General features: G+C 47.4%; 1 protein-coding gene across 1 annotated transcript in view; it reads left to right on the top strand.

Moving 5' to 3' along the window:
• Positions 1 to 14,040, top strand: part of CDH17 (cadherin 17) — a 405,204-nt gene that overhangs the window by 356,037 nt on the left and 35,127 nt on the right. Inside the window, exon 13 of the mRNA XM_086965999.1 lies at positions 9,184 to 9,428. Coding sequence (XP_086822125.1) covers positions 9,184 to 9,428 — 245 coding nt within the window. The remainder of the gene's footprint in view (positions 1 to 9,183; positions 9,429 to 14,040) is intronic.

Here is a 14,040-nt window from a genome sequence, read left to right as displayed (position 1 = left end):
TGAGGCTTCAGAAAACAGGAGGTCACCCAGCAAGCCCTTAGCGATCACTTGGAGGGAAGGCACAGCCAAGCACTCCTTCTAATAGAGTAAGGGAGCAGAAAGCAGCAGGGCAACAGACAGAAAAGTGGTCCTTCCAGAAAAGCAGTCCAGTTGAGACCTTTAGGCAGAACAGCAGTCCCTCTGACAGAGGTCCAGTTCAAGAGCCAGAAGTGTCTGATTATAGGGGGTTAGAGACCCAGCATTTATACCAAGAAGTGCATTTGGTTAAGGGGATGACTTCAAAGCAACTCTCTGAAGTGCACAAGGATCCCTTTCAACCCAATCCTGTCTGCCAGGCTATCTGTGGGGGGTAAATCTTTGATTTGTGTGTGGACAGGACAGGACACTACCTATTGAAGTGCAAGTGTCAGCCCCTCCCATTCCTCCCTGTCCAGGAAGATGCATCAGAATGCAGATGAATGCAGATGAGTGTTAAGAATGTAGATGAGCCTCACCTTCCTGTGTTTGTGGCTGTCTAGAGTGAATGGACAACGTGTAGCTTTCGCCCACTCCAGACATGTATTGTAGACTGGCTGTCAGGCCCAAAGAGGAGTATGTACAGAGAAATATCCACTTTCTAAATGTGACATTTCTAAAACAGTAATGTTAAATCCAACTTCACCAGTAAGGAGGATTTATCATTACGAATCCAAACATATGAAACTGAAACATGAAAAAGCTACTCCACTCTGTTCAGTAATTATTGCTTAAAAGTGCATTAAGGAATTTCCAATGCTGGTCTATGAGAAGGGTAGGCCTTACATTAGTGAACAATGAAATAGAATATTTGTCACTACCAGGCCATGTAAAAAATCCAAGTAAATGTCCCATCTTTTACTTATATGGCACTCTGCCCTTAGGGTTACTTAGATCCTACCTTAGGGGTGACATATGTAATAAAAAGGGAGTATAAAGCCTGACAAGTAGTTTTAAATGCCAAGTCGAAGTGGCAGTAAACTGCACACACAGGCACTGCAGTGGCTGGTCTGCGATAGGTTTGAAAGACTACTTCTGTGGGTGGCACAGTCAGTGCTGCAGCCTACTAGTAGTATTTGAAGTACAGGCTATGAGTTAATGGTATGCCACTTAACAAGGGACTTACTAGTGCAAGCAATATGCCATCAAGTATATGCCAATGTCATCATGATTTGGGGAGAAGCACATGCACTTTAGCACTGGTTAGCAATAGTAAAGAGCTCAGTCCTAAAGCCAACAAAAAGAATCAGCAAACCGTGGAGGCAAAAGGCAAATAGTCCAGAGGGAAGAGCACCCTAAGGGTACCAGGTCTAACAGTGTCCGTCTTTTAAATACCGTACTCCCTGTCTTATGAGCAAGAAGGCTTACTTAGGGGTAACTTATAAATATTTAAAAGGAAGATTTAGACCTGTCACCAAGAGTCATTTTGACAGGTCGAATTTGCAGTTTAAAACCGCAACAGCCATGCTACAAATGGTAGGCCTGCAGTCATGTTTGCACTGTCGTTGTAGCAGATGGCAGAATAGATGCTGAATTCCACTAGTGACATTTAATTTACAGTTCCTGGATACACTTTGTACCACTAAGGTCTTATAGGTAAGTTAAAAATGTTCATTAGTGGTATCTCAGTTTTACCAAGTTGAAAGGAGGAGCACATGCTCTTTATCGCCCGTTTGCAGGTGTTAAGCGCATAGAGTTTTACAGCCTCAAAAATAAGGGCTCCAGAAAAAATGATAAAATCAGAGGTGGTCATGCAGAAAAGGCAGGCTTCCTACCCTCACTTCTCCTTTCCGTATGCATAAAGATTGACTATAAGGGGGGCGGGCTAGCAGCCGATGATGGTGGCTGCGTGAGCGAGGAGCTCCGTCCTTGAGCCCCATAAATCCTGATCAAAGTGGCGCCGGGGACCCCCACCTCCCGCGAGGTGATAAGGGAGGAACTGCCGCCCCCTGGCACCAACAAATTGTGAGCGCCGGCATCCAGGAAAGCCTGCTGGAGCAGTTCTACCGGCTGGCTGGCGAGCCGTGATACGCAAACTACGAAGGCGGCCGCGGCCAGGAGTCGGTCCTCGCGACCACTGCAGCAGGTGAAATAGCTGGGGACAAGTGAGATCCTGCTTGGCGAAGCTGCGGCCGGAGGAGAAAAGACTGAGGAGGCTTGTGATCCCGGAGGTGGCGGTGAGAGCGGAGCGAGGCGGTGCCAATCGGCGGACCGAAAGACCCGCGATCCTGCAGAGGCTCGCGCCAGAGTTGGAGGTGAGGCGGTGAGTCGAGCATAGGCGCGAGACCTGTGGCGGCACCTCTGGGCATTGAATACTAACACGGAAGGGTCAATAAAAAAAAAAAGAAAAAGGAGCGGGCCCTTGGCTGCTGGGGAGTCGTGGACTGACAACCATCCATAGAGTGCCTGACCTTCCCGACTGGGGAGCCTTAACACCAGGCTTCCATACGAAGACCGAAGCGAGGCCGCGCCTGCGGAAAACAGCGGCGCACCTGGGTCCGGAGGGGAACCTGACCGGAATTACTGCTGGGGCCCCAGGAGACAAGGACACATGCAGTAGGGGCTGCCCTGATCTTGACACGAATCCCGGGCAGCGATAGAATCTGCAGAGTGTCACTGCCCCAGACCGATACGGTGACCGGCCACAAGAAGAAGGGGAATCAAGACGGCAGAAGGGAAGGAGGAGGTTAGGAACCGCGGAAGCCGCCCGGACGGCGGAAAGCGAGAGGGGGCGCCAACTGAGGCAAGACGCAACTACTGCAGCGCTCGGAAGGTGCTACCTTACTAGAGAAACCGTGGTCAGTGCTGGAGACAGGTGCAAAACGGAAACGCGACTGTTGGGACACTAGAGGGACGGCCCTTGAGCAATACCAACCGATCGCAAAGGCAGGGAGCAGGAGTAGGCCGGACGCCATAGCAAACAAGTACTGCAGAGGGTGGCCGGAGACGACGACTTCCCTGGACCGCGAGCTGACCCCCCATCACAAACAGCACCACGAGGTGGAGAACGCGAAGCTACATGCCCAATGGGCCCCAGAGAAGCCCCGAAAGGAGCATAAACAGGAGCAAGTAATGGATTGATTGGCGGCTGCGGCACCAAACCAGCATAACATTGGGTGTCTGAAACAGGAAGTTGCTAGATTGCCGGTACAGCTCAGAAAAGACCAGAGATCTGTGGGAGAGGTTACGAGTAGCAATCCCTGGGGCCCACATAGGAAGACCTACCGGTAAAGAACAGCCCAGCCCAATCAGCGACAATCGACGATGGGGAAACCGAAAGGGAGCAAGAGCGGTACCCCATAAACCGTGGAGGGAGAGACACCTATGCGGGAAGAGCAGGGAGACCTGGAACAAGTACAGGACCCTCACCTACAGCGACAGCTTGATAGGATCCTACTGGTAATAACGGACACCCGCACAGCACTCCAGCAGGACATAGCACAGGTAGCCACGGGACTGGGCTTATTGCGAGCCGATCACGGGAAATTGGCCGACAGAGTCACAGCAGTGGAGGGTACGCTCCAAAGCATCGAACCACTACACAAGGATTTTAAAGCTACCCTGACCAATGTGTTGGACCGCATGGAAGCCTTGGAAAGAAGGGCCGAGGATGCAGAGGGTCATAACCGCCGGAACAACATCCGCATAGTAGGATTGCCGGAGAAAATTGAGGCATCTGACATGGTACGATATCTGGAGGCCTGGCTCCAAACGGTGATGGCACCAGAGGGCCTATCAACCTTTTACACCTTAGAACGAGCACACCGGGTGCCAGCTTGGCCGCCTCAACAAGGCAGGCCACCACGACCCGTAGTTGCCCGGCTGCTGCACTTTCGAGACCGGGACTTGATCCTTCAGAAAGCACGGACGGATGGCCCCTTCCAGGTGGAGAATAGCAGAGTCAACATATTCCCTGTTAATACATACGAAACCAAACGCCGCCGAACCTCTTTCTTGGCAATCAAGAGGGAGCTGCGCTCTGAGGGACTCCAGTACTCTCTCCTGTTTCCGGCCAGGCTTAGGGTCATCATGGACGGCAAAACATGTTTCTTTGAAACTCCGGATTACGCCTGTGCCTGGCTGGAACTCTACAAAGCTGGGAAGGATAACGATGACCAAAGAATGCGGACCATCTCAGAGAGCTTGCCCCTGCGGAAATCGCGACAGATACGAAACAGGCAGCGGGGCCTACGGAGGCCCTCCACGACACAGACGGAAGCAGAACGGAGGGAAGTGCTGGCAGCGGTGTCCACACTATCAACCACACAACAGTCTGTATTGGGGGATGGCACGGACTCAGAGAGAGACAATACCTGATCAGATACAGAACACTCGGAAGAAGACAGCGTAAACTTACCAAAAGTCACTCCAAAGACGGCTGAGGGGATACTGGACGAAGGGTAGCTGATCCTGTAGGAGTGACCAGATGGAGAACATGGAACTGTAATGGACTTCCGAAGGTGGTCTAATAAGGGAGGTTGGTCTAATGAGAGATGTGGGGGGGGCATGGGGGGGAGTTTCGGGGGGCATTAGTGTTCTGGGCTTACTGGGATAAGGAGGACTACCAGAGTAGGTGACCACCGGTTGGCGCATAGTCCCCCCTCATTGCCCTTAAGGCATGCCCACAGTGTCTGCTGGCGGGTTTCGAAAAATGTTTGAAGTTGCATTAGTTTGGATGGGAACTAGGTGGTTATTGCTAGGTCCTGTTCTGGGGGGGAGGGATGAAAGGGACAGTTTGGGGGGAAGTTTGGGAGGGACCGTCACTGATGCAGACGCGGAATCAAGAAACATGATGTTCAGGACATTGATAGACAATGGGTGATACAGCGGATTTAAGATGTATAACCTGGAATGTGAGGGGACTTCATACCATGACAAGACAACACAAAATCCATGCATACTTGGTTCGCAGGAGGGTACATATAGCACTACTCCAGGAAACACATCTGACCAAGGCTGAGGGTATAGCGCTACAGCGTAGGTGGAAGGGCCAAGTATTTAACACCACATACTCGGCGGGAGTCCCTTTTCAGGTAACTGGCCAACTGATAGACCCTGACGGTAGGTTTGTGGCGATCCAGGGGAAGCTTAGAGGTAAGGACACAGCATTCTGCAGTATATATGGACCTAATGTCGATCAACTGGATTTCCTGGCGAAACTGTCTGGATCTCTGGCACACTATCTCACCAGCCCGTTAATATTGGGTGGAGACTTCAACTAAGTGGCAGATGTGTCTCTTGATTGGCCGAGTCCCCAGTCCATAGGTTGACTAAGGGTAGACTAGACTGGCAAACGAGGTGGGGACTAGTGGACATCTGGCGAGCACTTCACCCGCAGGACCGAGACTACTCCTACTTCTCTGGGATGCATGAACTACACATTAGGCTAGACGCGGTGCTATGTTCCACGACAGTACAGCCTGCCGTAATACAATCTGAATATCTAGCTAGGACGATATCAGATCATAACCCACTGCTCATTACGATGCATTGGATGACCGGAGTATCTTGCATTCCCACCTGGAGACTGTGCCCCGAGACGATGGATGACCCACTTTTTCGGGAAACGCTAAGGGAGGGGATTACCAACTATTTCGCAGAGAATGCATGTTCGACAGCCACAAGAGCAACGGAATGTGATGCTTTCAAGGTGGTGGTCAGGGGTATTTGTATAGGGAAGCACACAGGGGTACGAAAGGTGCTCTTAACAGATCTGACCACGGCCGAAGCGAAACTGCGTGAGATAGAATTAGCGAGACCCGGGCACCCTGAATTGCAGCAAGAGGTTAGCGCAGCGAAGGGAGCAGTAGCGCCGGAAATTGAATGCTTACGTAGCTATGCCCACAAAGCGTACCTAATAAGAGCACATGCAGAGGGCAACAAAGCAGGGACATTGTTGGCCTGGTTGGCAAACCCCAATAAACGAGGTTCCCCGATATTGGTGCTGGAGGCAGGGGACGGGACCATAGTTAACACCCAGAACGAGATCCTGCAATGCTTCTTGCGCTACTACGAGGCACTGTATCAAAGCACAGTAGTAGCCGGGGACCCTGCTGTAGATACCTTCCTAGAGGCACTGCAACTACCAGAACTAGAACAGGAGCAGGCGAAAAGTTTGGGGAAAGACATAGAGCTGGGAGAAATCAGGGGAGCAATTAAGCACATGGCCCGTAATAAAACCCCAGGTACAGATGGACTACCTATTGAATTCTACGCGAAATATATAGATGAGCTAGCTCCAAGGCTCCAAGAAGTTTACAAAGAGGCAAAAGAACTTGGACAGTTGCCCCAGTCTATGCGGGAGGCACTAGTGATCCCACTGCTGAAGCCGGGTCGAGACGTGGGAGAGACGGCCTCCTATCGCCCGTTATCAATGCTAACCACTGACTACAAAATACTCAGCAGTATATTAGCGACCCGACTATTAAAGCACATGACTACATTGATCCACGCGGATCAAGCTGGCTTCATACCAACGAGAAACACGACCACAAATGTAAGGCGGTATGTACGGATATTGGAAGAGGCCCACCCTGTGGCACAGCAACCCATGATATTGTCAGTGGACATCGAAAAAGCGTTCGATAGCCTAGAATGGGAGTACTTGTACAAAACGATGGGGGGCTTTGGACTAGGAACGGACTTCCTGCAATGGACTAAGGTACTGTATACGTCAGCAGTGGCCAGGGTAAGAGTGGGAACGCTGATTTCGGCGCAATACTCTGTAAATCGGGGAACGAGGCAGGGATGCTCGCTGTCTCCCCTGCTTTTCGTCCTGGCGGTAGAGCCTCTTGCGGTGAAGGCCCGGTCGGGAGAGTACTATAGGGGCTTGGGAAGCAGAGAGGGTCAACAAAACATCTCACTATATGCAGACGATATGCTGCTCTTCCTTGAAAATGCAGAAGGAGCATTGGCGGTCGTTGACTCCCTCCTCTCGGAATTTGGCAAAATATCAGGTTTGAAAGTGAATTGGCCCAAAACATGCCTGTTCCCCGTACAACAGGGGGATACACGGCCTACAACGGATAGAGAGGTGAGATGGGAACCCACCTGCTTGAAATACCTAGGTGTGCATATTTACCACACTGCGGCAGACATATTAGAAGGAAATATAGGGCGTGGCATAAGAGCACTAAAGGGCAGTATGGCCTTTTGGGCCACCCTCCCGTTATCAGTGACGGGCCGAATAGCCCTATTGAAAATGATAGCGCTCCCGCGTTTCCTGTATTATTTTAGAACACTGCCGATATGGATACCGGGCTCAACCTTCAAGACATTGAAGTCGCTTGTGGTGGCCTTCCTTTGGGGAACGGGTAGGCGTAGAGTCGTCCAGGCGACGCTGGCCCGATCTAAAGCTGAAGGAGGTCTGGCAGTCCCAGACTTCGAACTATCTGGCAGCCCAACTGCAGTTTTTCACTCAGGCAATAGCGAGGGAATGCAGAGGACCAGAACACCAAAGAGGTGGGGGAGTACCGCGCTATATCCTATCGTTTATAGCATTACAACAGAGGCTGAATCTTAAAGAACTTTCACTAGAGGAAAAAACGCTTAGACTCTGCTGGAATCGATCCCAACGTAGAGCGGGAGTCCTGCACCCATACGTGCCCGAAATTCCGCTGGGAATGATAACGGCGTTACCCCACGGTGGGGACTGGTCGCCGTTGCAAGCCTGGGAGGAAGCGGGCCTCCAAGTATTGGGTGATCTGTATGAAGATGGAGCCATGTTGCCCTACCGGACACTACAGGAAAGATTTGATCTTCCGAGAGGGGGATTCTTGTTGCATGCAGCCTTGTCAAGGGCAATACAGGCACACTGGCGGGAAGGGCTTATGGAACCCAAAACGACGATGGCCTGCCAATACTCTATGATGGCGGCTGGGACCTTCAAGGCGGTCACATGCCTCTACTCAAGAATGCTTAATGAGGGATTAACCCCCCTAGAGACACTGAAAGGGAAGTGGGAGGTGGACATATAGAAAGAAATCCCTGAAACCGGCTGGACTCAAATAGTGCGGAGAGCATGGAAGAGCTCAAGGAACGCAAGATTCCAATTAGTAAATTTTTACATCCTTCATAGAGCGTACTTGACACCTGGTAAGATTTGTAAATATTTTCAAGTTGCGGAAGCAGCATGTCCCAGGTGCGCACGGGCTGTAGCAGAATTAGAACACATGCTGTGGTCTTGCCCCAAAATAGGATCCTACTGGGTGGAAGTGGGAAACACCCTAAATGAGATAACAATTGCCATTCGATATGGCCACTAGCGTCCTACACTGGTACCCCCACACATCCAAAAACAAAATAACAAGTAAATTCATAGACATGGGGCTCATACTAGCGAAAAGGGAAATCACGAGACATTGGAATGCGACAGTAGGGCCGAACAGCAAGAGGTGGAAGAATGAGTTTGTAAAGTGGGCGAATAGTGAGAGTGCACTGCGATTTCAGCCAGCGCGAAGGCGAGGTAATGATAAGCAACTAGAAGCAGCAACAGCGTGGGAAGTGTTAGTACAGGCATTAAGAGATAGTGAAACACAAGAAGACCAATAGGAGCGTAATACTGGACATGGAGGCCCTGTAGCATACCAGGAACATCGCGAAGACTAGGGCATAATGTATTCCTGAACACAACCGATTTAAGGGATCATTACAGTTGATGCATCAGTGACGAGAACTGGGAGGATGGGGGTAACTGTTGTTCGAAAAGGGAGTTGCGGACAAAACTGACAGGGTTTATTGGGTCTTACTGGGAGCATTGCTTGATCATAGGTGACGCATGATTACGACACGTAACGGGAATTAGACGAGATGTCTTATCATAGGACTAGTAATATTGAAGCCACTGGGTCATCTGTATTCATGTCTGTTTTGTATGAAAACCAATAAACTACGTTAAAAAAAATAAAAAATAAAGACTGACTATAAATTGAGATGATTATTGAAAAGACTCATTGGACAGAAGTACTGATGCATGCATACTAATTCAGCCGAAACTTTAGGGGAACACAAAGAGGAAAAATGTACTGCCTAGGTAGTGCAAAATCAAGGAGCTGCACTAAAATAAGTTCCAGATGGCATATGCAGATCTACATTTTCACAAGACAGTCTCACAATGTGTTTTAAACAATATCATAATTTCACTGTTTTGATCTCTTTCTTTTATTACAGCCTCTCGACTATGAAACTTTTCCTGAATACAGCATTGTGGTGGAGGCGAGAAATCCAGAGCCTTTGACAAAAGGAGTGACCTATGATGAAAAATCCAAAACCAGCTTTCAGATTAGATTATTAAATGTTGATGAACCACCAATTTTTAATCAACCCATATATCAGTTTCAAGCTCTTGAAAACACTCCAGTGGGTACCAAACTGTCGAAAGTGATGGCCCATGATCCTGAAGGGCGGCCCATAAGGTAAGGGCAGTCTAGCTTTCTCCTTACAGCTTCTTTTCAGTACAATTTCCTTTCTTTCTAAATATGTCTGTAAGGCAAGATGTGAGGTTTCTTTTGAATTTAGTTTCATATCTGCTCTTTACTTTTTACTGCTTTGTTCTACATGAACCATGTGTTTAGGTATCTGAGCGCACAATTTCTGCGGATGATTGTACATTGTATTTTAATTGCTTTTATATAGCGCTTACTACTCCTGGTCAAAAGTTGTAAAGGACCTAGATACTCTTTGTGACTGACCAGCGATAGAAGATGGTCAGGAAATGGTTGGTGGTTTGTCTCAGCTAAACCTTTTACCTTACACATAGCCATTTTTCTGCAATTTGTAATATTCAGTAGGACAAGACTAAAAGTTGTGCCGAGCAGGATTTCAAAATGCCAGCTACGCGTTCTTTGCAGTGCCTCACACTTTGCTGTCAAAAGCTTAGAGTAGGACAAACATGGAAAAAGTAGCCAACAAAGTTGCATAATATTTGGGCACCATGGGCGACTTGTCTGTAACTAAGCCAAAAGGTTTCTAAATATTCAAATTGTACTTGAAGTCTTCTTGGACAACAGGCCATAAGGTCAATATGTAGAAAGCCTACTCCCAACTCCTACATATATACACACTGTAAAAAGTCCAGCTGCAACTGGTAACTGGATTCTTTCACCATTAACACTCATTCCCTCCAATAGCAGGTCCTTCTGTGCTTCCCAGACACACGAGAATGAAGCTCAGGATGCGCTAACTGAAGAAATTATCCATTTCCTATTGTTTACTGCCCTCCCCCCTGGCAGGAGAAGTCTTTCTCTATCTACAGGATCATGAAGGGGGCACATTACAACAAGCAAGCGGATCTCCTATATAAGGATCAGGACCCATCTACCCTTGTGGGTTAGCAAGAGATTCTCATCCTAAGACTTTGGAACCTTCTATCCTGAAGGTCACCTAATAACATAGCGTTTATTCCCATGGAGTTGAAGTACATCAGAGGTTCACCAACCACAGGGTCAGAGGATTGGCCTTTTGTTCACAACTCTATGGCTTAGGCTGCTAATATGACAACTTATAATCTATACACAAAGTGAAAATGAAACAAAGACAGATAGGCCTACATTGCCTTTTTGAATGCTAGTGGGGAGACAGCTTACATTTCAGATTTAAACTCTAAACAGATGTCCGAAACCTTTGGTTCACATTTACAGCTGACTTACAAAAGTCATATGTCTAGCATTAAAATTAATTGCAAAACAGCTTTCCTCTTCTTTTAAACACAGGTCAAGGCCTGAACATTGCGCAGCCACATGTACTAAGTAAACCCATTCAGAATTAGCCTATTTTACATAAAGCCTTATATGACAGATACATTAACTGAAAGACTGGGCATTAAATTACCACGAAATAAAGTAGGTAACTTTATGTCTGAAAGAAAAAAGAGACAAAGCACCATGCTACTGTTGAGGGAAGTATCATAATTTAGTTCTGGATTAACCTGAAGAGATGAGCTTTTAATAGCTTATTAAAAGTGAGAAAAGTAGGCTGAGTTTTTAAATCTGCTAAGAGCGTTCCAAAGTGGTATTGCTACCCATCCGACAATCTGCTTTTGCTTTGTGCTTGGGAGGATTAGAATTTTGTAGCTACCATGTCAAAGCAGTTCTTACTTTGGGGTCCTCTTTGTCCTTTTGCGATTGTGAGCAAGTCTGTTATGTAATATTTAAATCAATAGCTTTGTACTCCAGGTACACAATTTTACATCTGATACTGGCTCTGTGTTTAACCAATGTATGTCTCTGCATGGGTCAGATCATAAGAAGTTCAGCTCTTGGATAATGTAAAAGTCTAGCCGTGGGTAAAGAACTATTTTCTGTGGGAAAATAGAGGGCAGTGCTATGCCTCGTAATACGCCATTACCAAAGAGATGAGAAGTGGTAAAGGCATGGGCAACCACTCTCTTTGGGATGCGCAGATGTGTTTAAGAGGGAGGAAAAAATAGATAAAATCCTTAGATTTTTGCTGATGTGTGGGTCAAGTGAAAGAGTGGAGTGGAGAATAATACCTTGTGATTTCACTGCTGAAGAGATTGAAGGAAAACAACGTTTTTACCTTTAGTTCCTCAGTGAAGAAGGAATAAAATGTGTTATTATGTCTGGGCATAATTAATATGAATAATTTGTATAAGGAAGTTGTTTGACATCCATATTTGAAACTTGATCCGACAAGAACAAAGAAAAAGTCTGCCATTGATTGATGATACTGATATAGTAGGTTTCTTTTCATCCACATACTGATGGATAGAGATATCTTTCTCATTGAATAGAGTACTCATTGGCTCAAGATATAGGCTGAAAATTATGGATGCTAGAATCAAACAGAGAGGAACCTTAAATGGCATCAAAGCTCTTTCAACATGTTTATTTTTTAGCAATGGGTGTAATTGGCCAGTTTTAAACACATTTGAAACTTTCAAATGAATGAGAATAGAAGGCAAACAAAAGGACTCCTTCCGAGCATCCACCTGCACAGGAAGTGACATCGCTGTGTTTCCCATCATCCATCTGCACTAAAAGTAAAATCACTGGTTTCACACCAAAACTATCTTTCAAATAAGAAGCCAAGCAAGAGGACTCAGTTCCAGCAAACATCTGCACAGTAGGTGACCTCACTCTAATCCTCTCATAGTAACTGCATATTGGCTGCCACAGAGTGGATGCCAAAAGCATGCCTGTCTGTGCCTGATCTCAGCCCAGGGCCACTAACCCTGGTCATTTGCCAGAACATCATCAGCTGCAACACACCCACAGACACATCATCCTCCAACATAGAGCAAGCTCCACATCACACTCAACTTCATACTAAGCGGCACTCTCATCTGCAGATCACCTGAACCATGCACCAACTTCAACAACACCATCACAGACTTCATTGCACCACTTGCCCTTGATCCTAACAATTAAATACCACTGGGATACCCGCACTTCTACATGGAAGACCATGCGGACCCCTAACTGAAGAGCACCACAGCCCTTGGAAGCCTAATTCAGTGAGTAAAATGACCTACCCACATCCCTGGACACCTCCTGAACCCTATTTTTACTAATTTCAAGTCGACAAGCCCATACCAGTCCCCTGGTTAGACCACTCCCTTGTCAAGTTCAGCATTAAATTCAGCATCCCAGTCCCAGTCCAACACACGCAGCACCACTAGACCAGCCTGGCACAATTGAAACAGCATCACTGACAAGCACTGGAACACCGCTGTCACTCACCGACCCGAACACAACAATCAGCCTCCCCATAGCAATCAAGAATTTCATCAACTGGATCACCTTCTGCACCAACTCCTTATCCTCCCTCAAACACAACAATACATCATGATTCATACCCGAGGCCAGTTGTTACATGGAGGAGCGTAGACTAATAAAAACCCACTGCAAACACCCAGAGCACAAATAGAGAATGAGCCAGGACAAGCAGACAGTAATGCTGTCCACTTTTGAGCATTCTGGGATTAAGTAAATTGGCACTGTATGTACGTAAATCCATGCACACAGACCCATTGTAACACTGTATTGTTACCTTATAGGCTATCCAGGGTGACAAGGGCACCAGCTCATAAGCTTGATTTGAGTTTAAGATAGCTAGCCACAATCTTTGTCAAAACTTCAGCAAAAAATCACCACAATTTTCAGCAACTTCGACCCAAAACTGGACCCAATAGACCACACCAAACGCCTCCAGATCTTATCCGAAGAACCAATGCTAACCACATGGCCCACTATCACCCCAGAAGAAATCACCACCACCATGAAGTAGATCAACACAGGGAATTTATCGGACCCCTTTCCCAAACACATGCCTACACCAGAGGACTGCAACCCATCAGCACCATGCTCACACCCATTATGAATGCCTCCACCTCTTCTGCGACCTTACTAGATGCTTGGAAACACGCACCTGTCCTCCCATTGCTGAAGAAACCCTATTTGGGCCCTTCAACGCGCACCAACTACAGATACAATTTTCTGCCACCATTCCTGGCCAAGGTCTTAAAGAAAATCATCAACAGATGCCTCACCAATACCTCAACTATCATCAACTCTTTAACACCACTCAGTCTAGTTTTAGACCCAACCACAGCATGGAAACTGCCCTCATCACTGCCACAGATGACATCTGCATGACTCTTGACAGAGGAGAACCAGAGGCCCGCATCCTCCTGGATCCCTCCTCACAATTTAACACAGTCTCCTACCACATATTCATTCACTGCCTACATGACATTGGAATCCAAGGACAGACAATCTGAGGGATCTTCTATTTTCTGACTGGAAAGACAGGAAGAACCTCTGGATCATCATCAACAGCAAGCTTGGCATGGCCGCCCTAGGCAATGCCGTTACCACCTCATGCTTCCATACCCTGAAGATGCAGAGGAAGATTTTCAAATGTTTCCCAATCAGCACCAGGAAAAGCATCACACATGCCCTGGTCACAAGTAAACTGAACTATGGGAAGACCATCAATGCTGGGATCAATAAACCTCACCAGAAGGCTACAGCCCATTCAGAACTTGGCTGTCAATCCCTGGCAACC

This window comes from Lissotriton vulgaris, chromosome 4_1 (assembly GCF_964263255.1).
Source record: "Lissotriton vulgaris chromosome 4_1, aLisVul1.2, whole genome shotgun sequence".
Classification (NCBI taxonomy): Eukaryota; Metazoa; Chordata; class Amphibia; order Caudata; family Salamandridae; genus Lissotriton; species Lissotriton vulgaris.
Note: the sequence above shows the minus strand (reverse complement) of the source record. Positions and strands in the feature narration are given on the sequence as shown.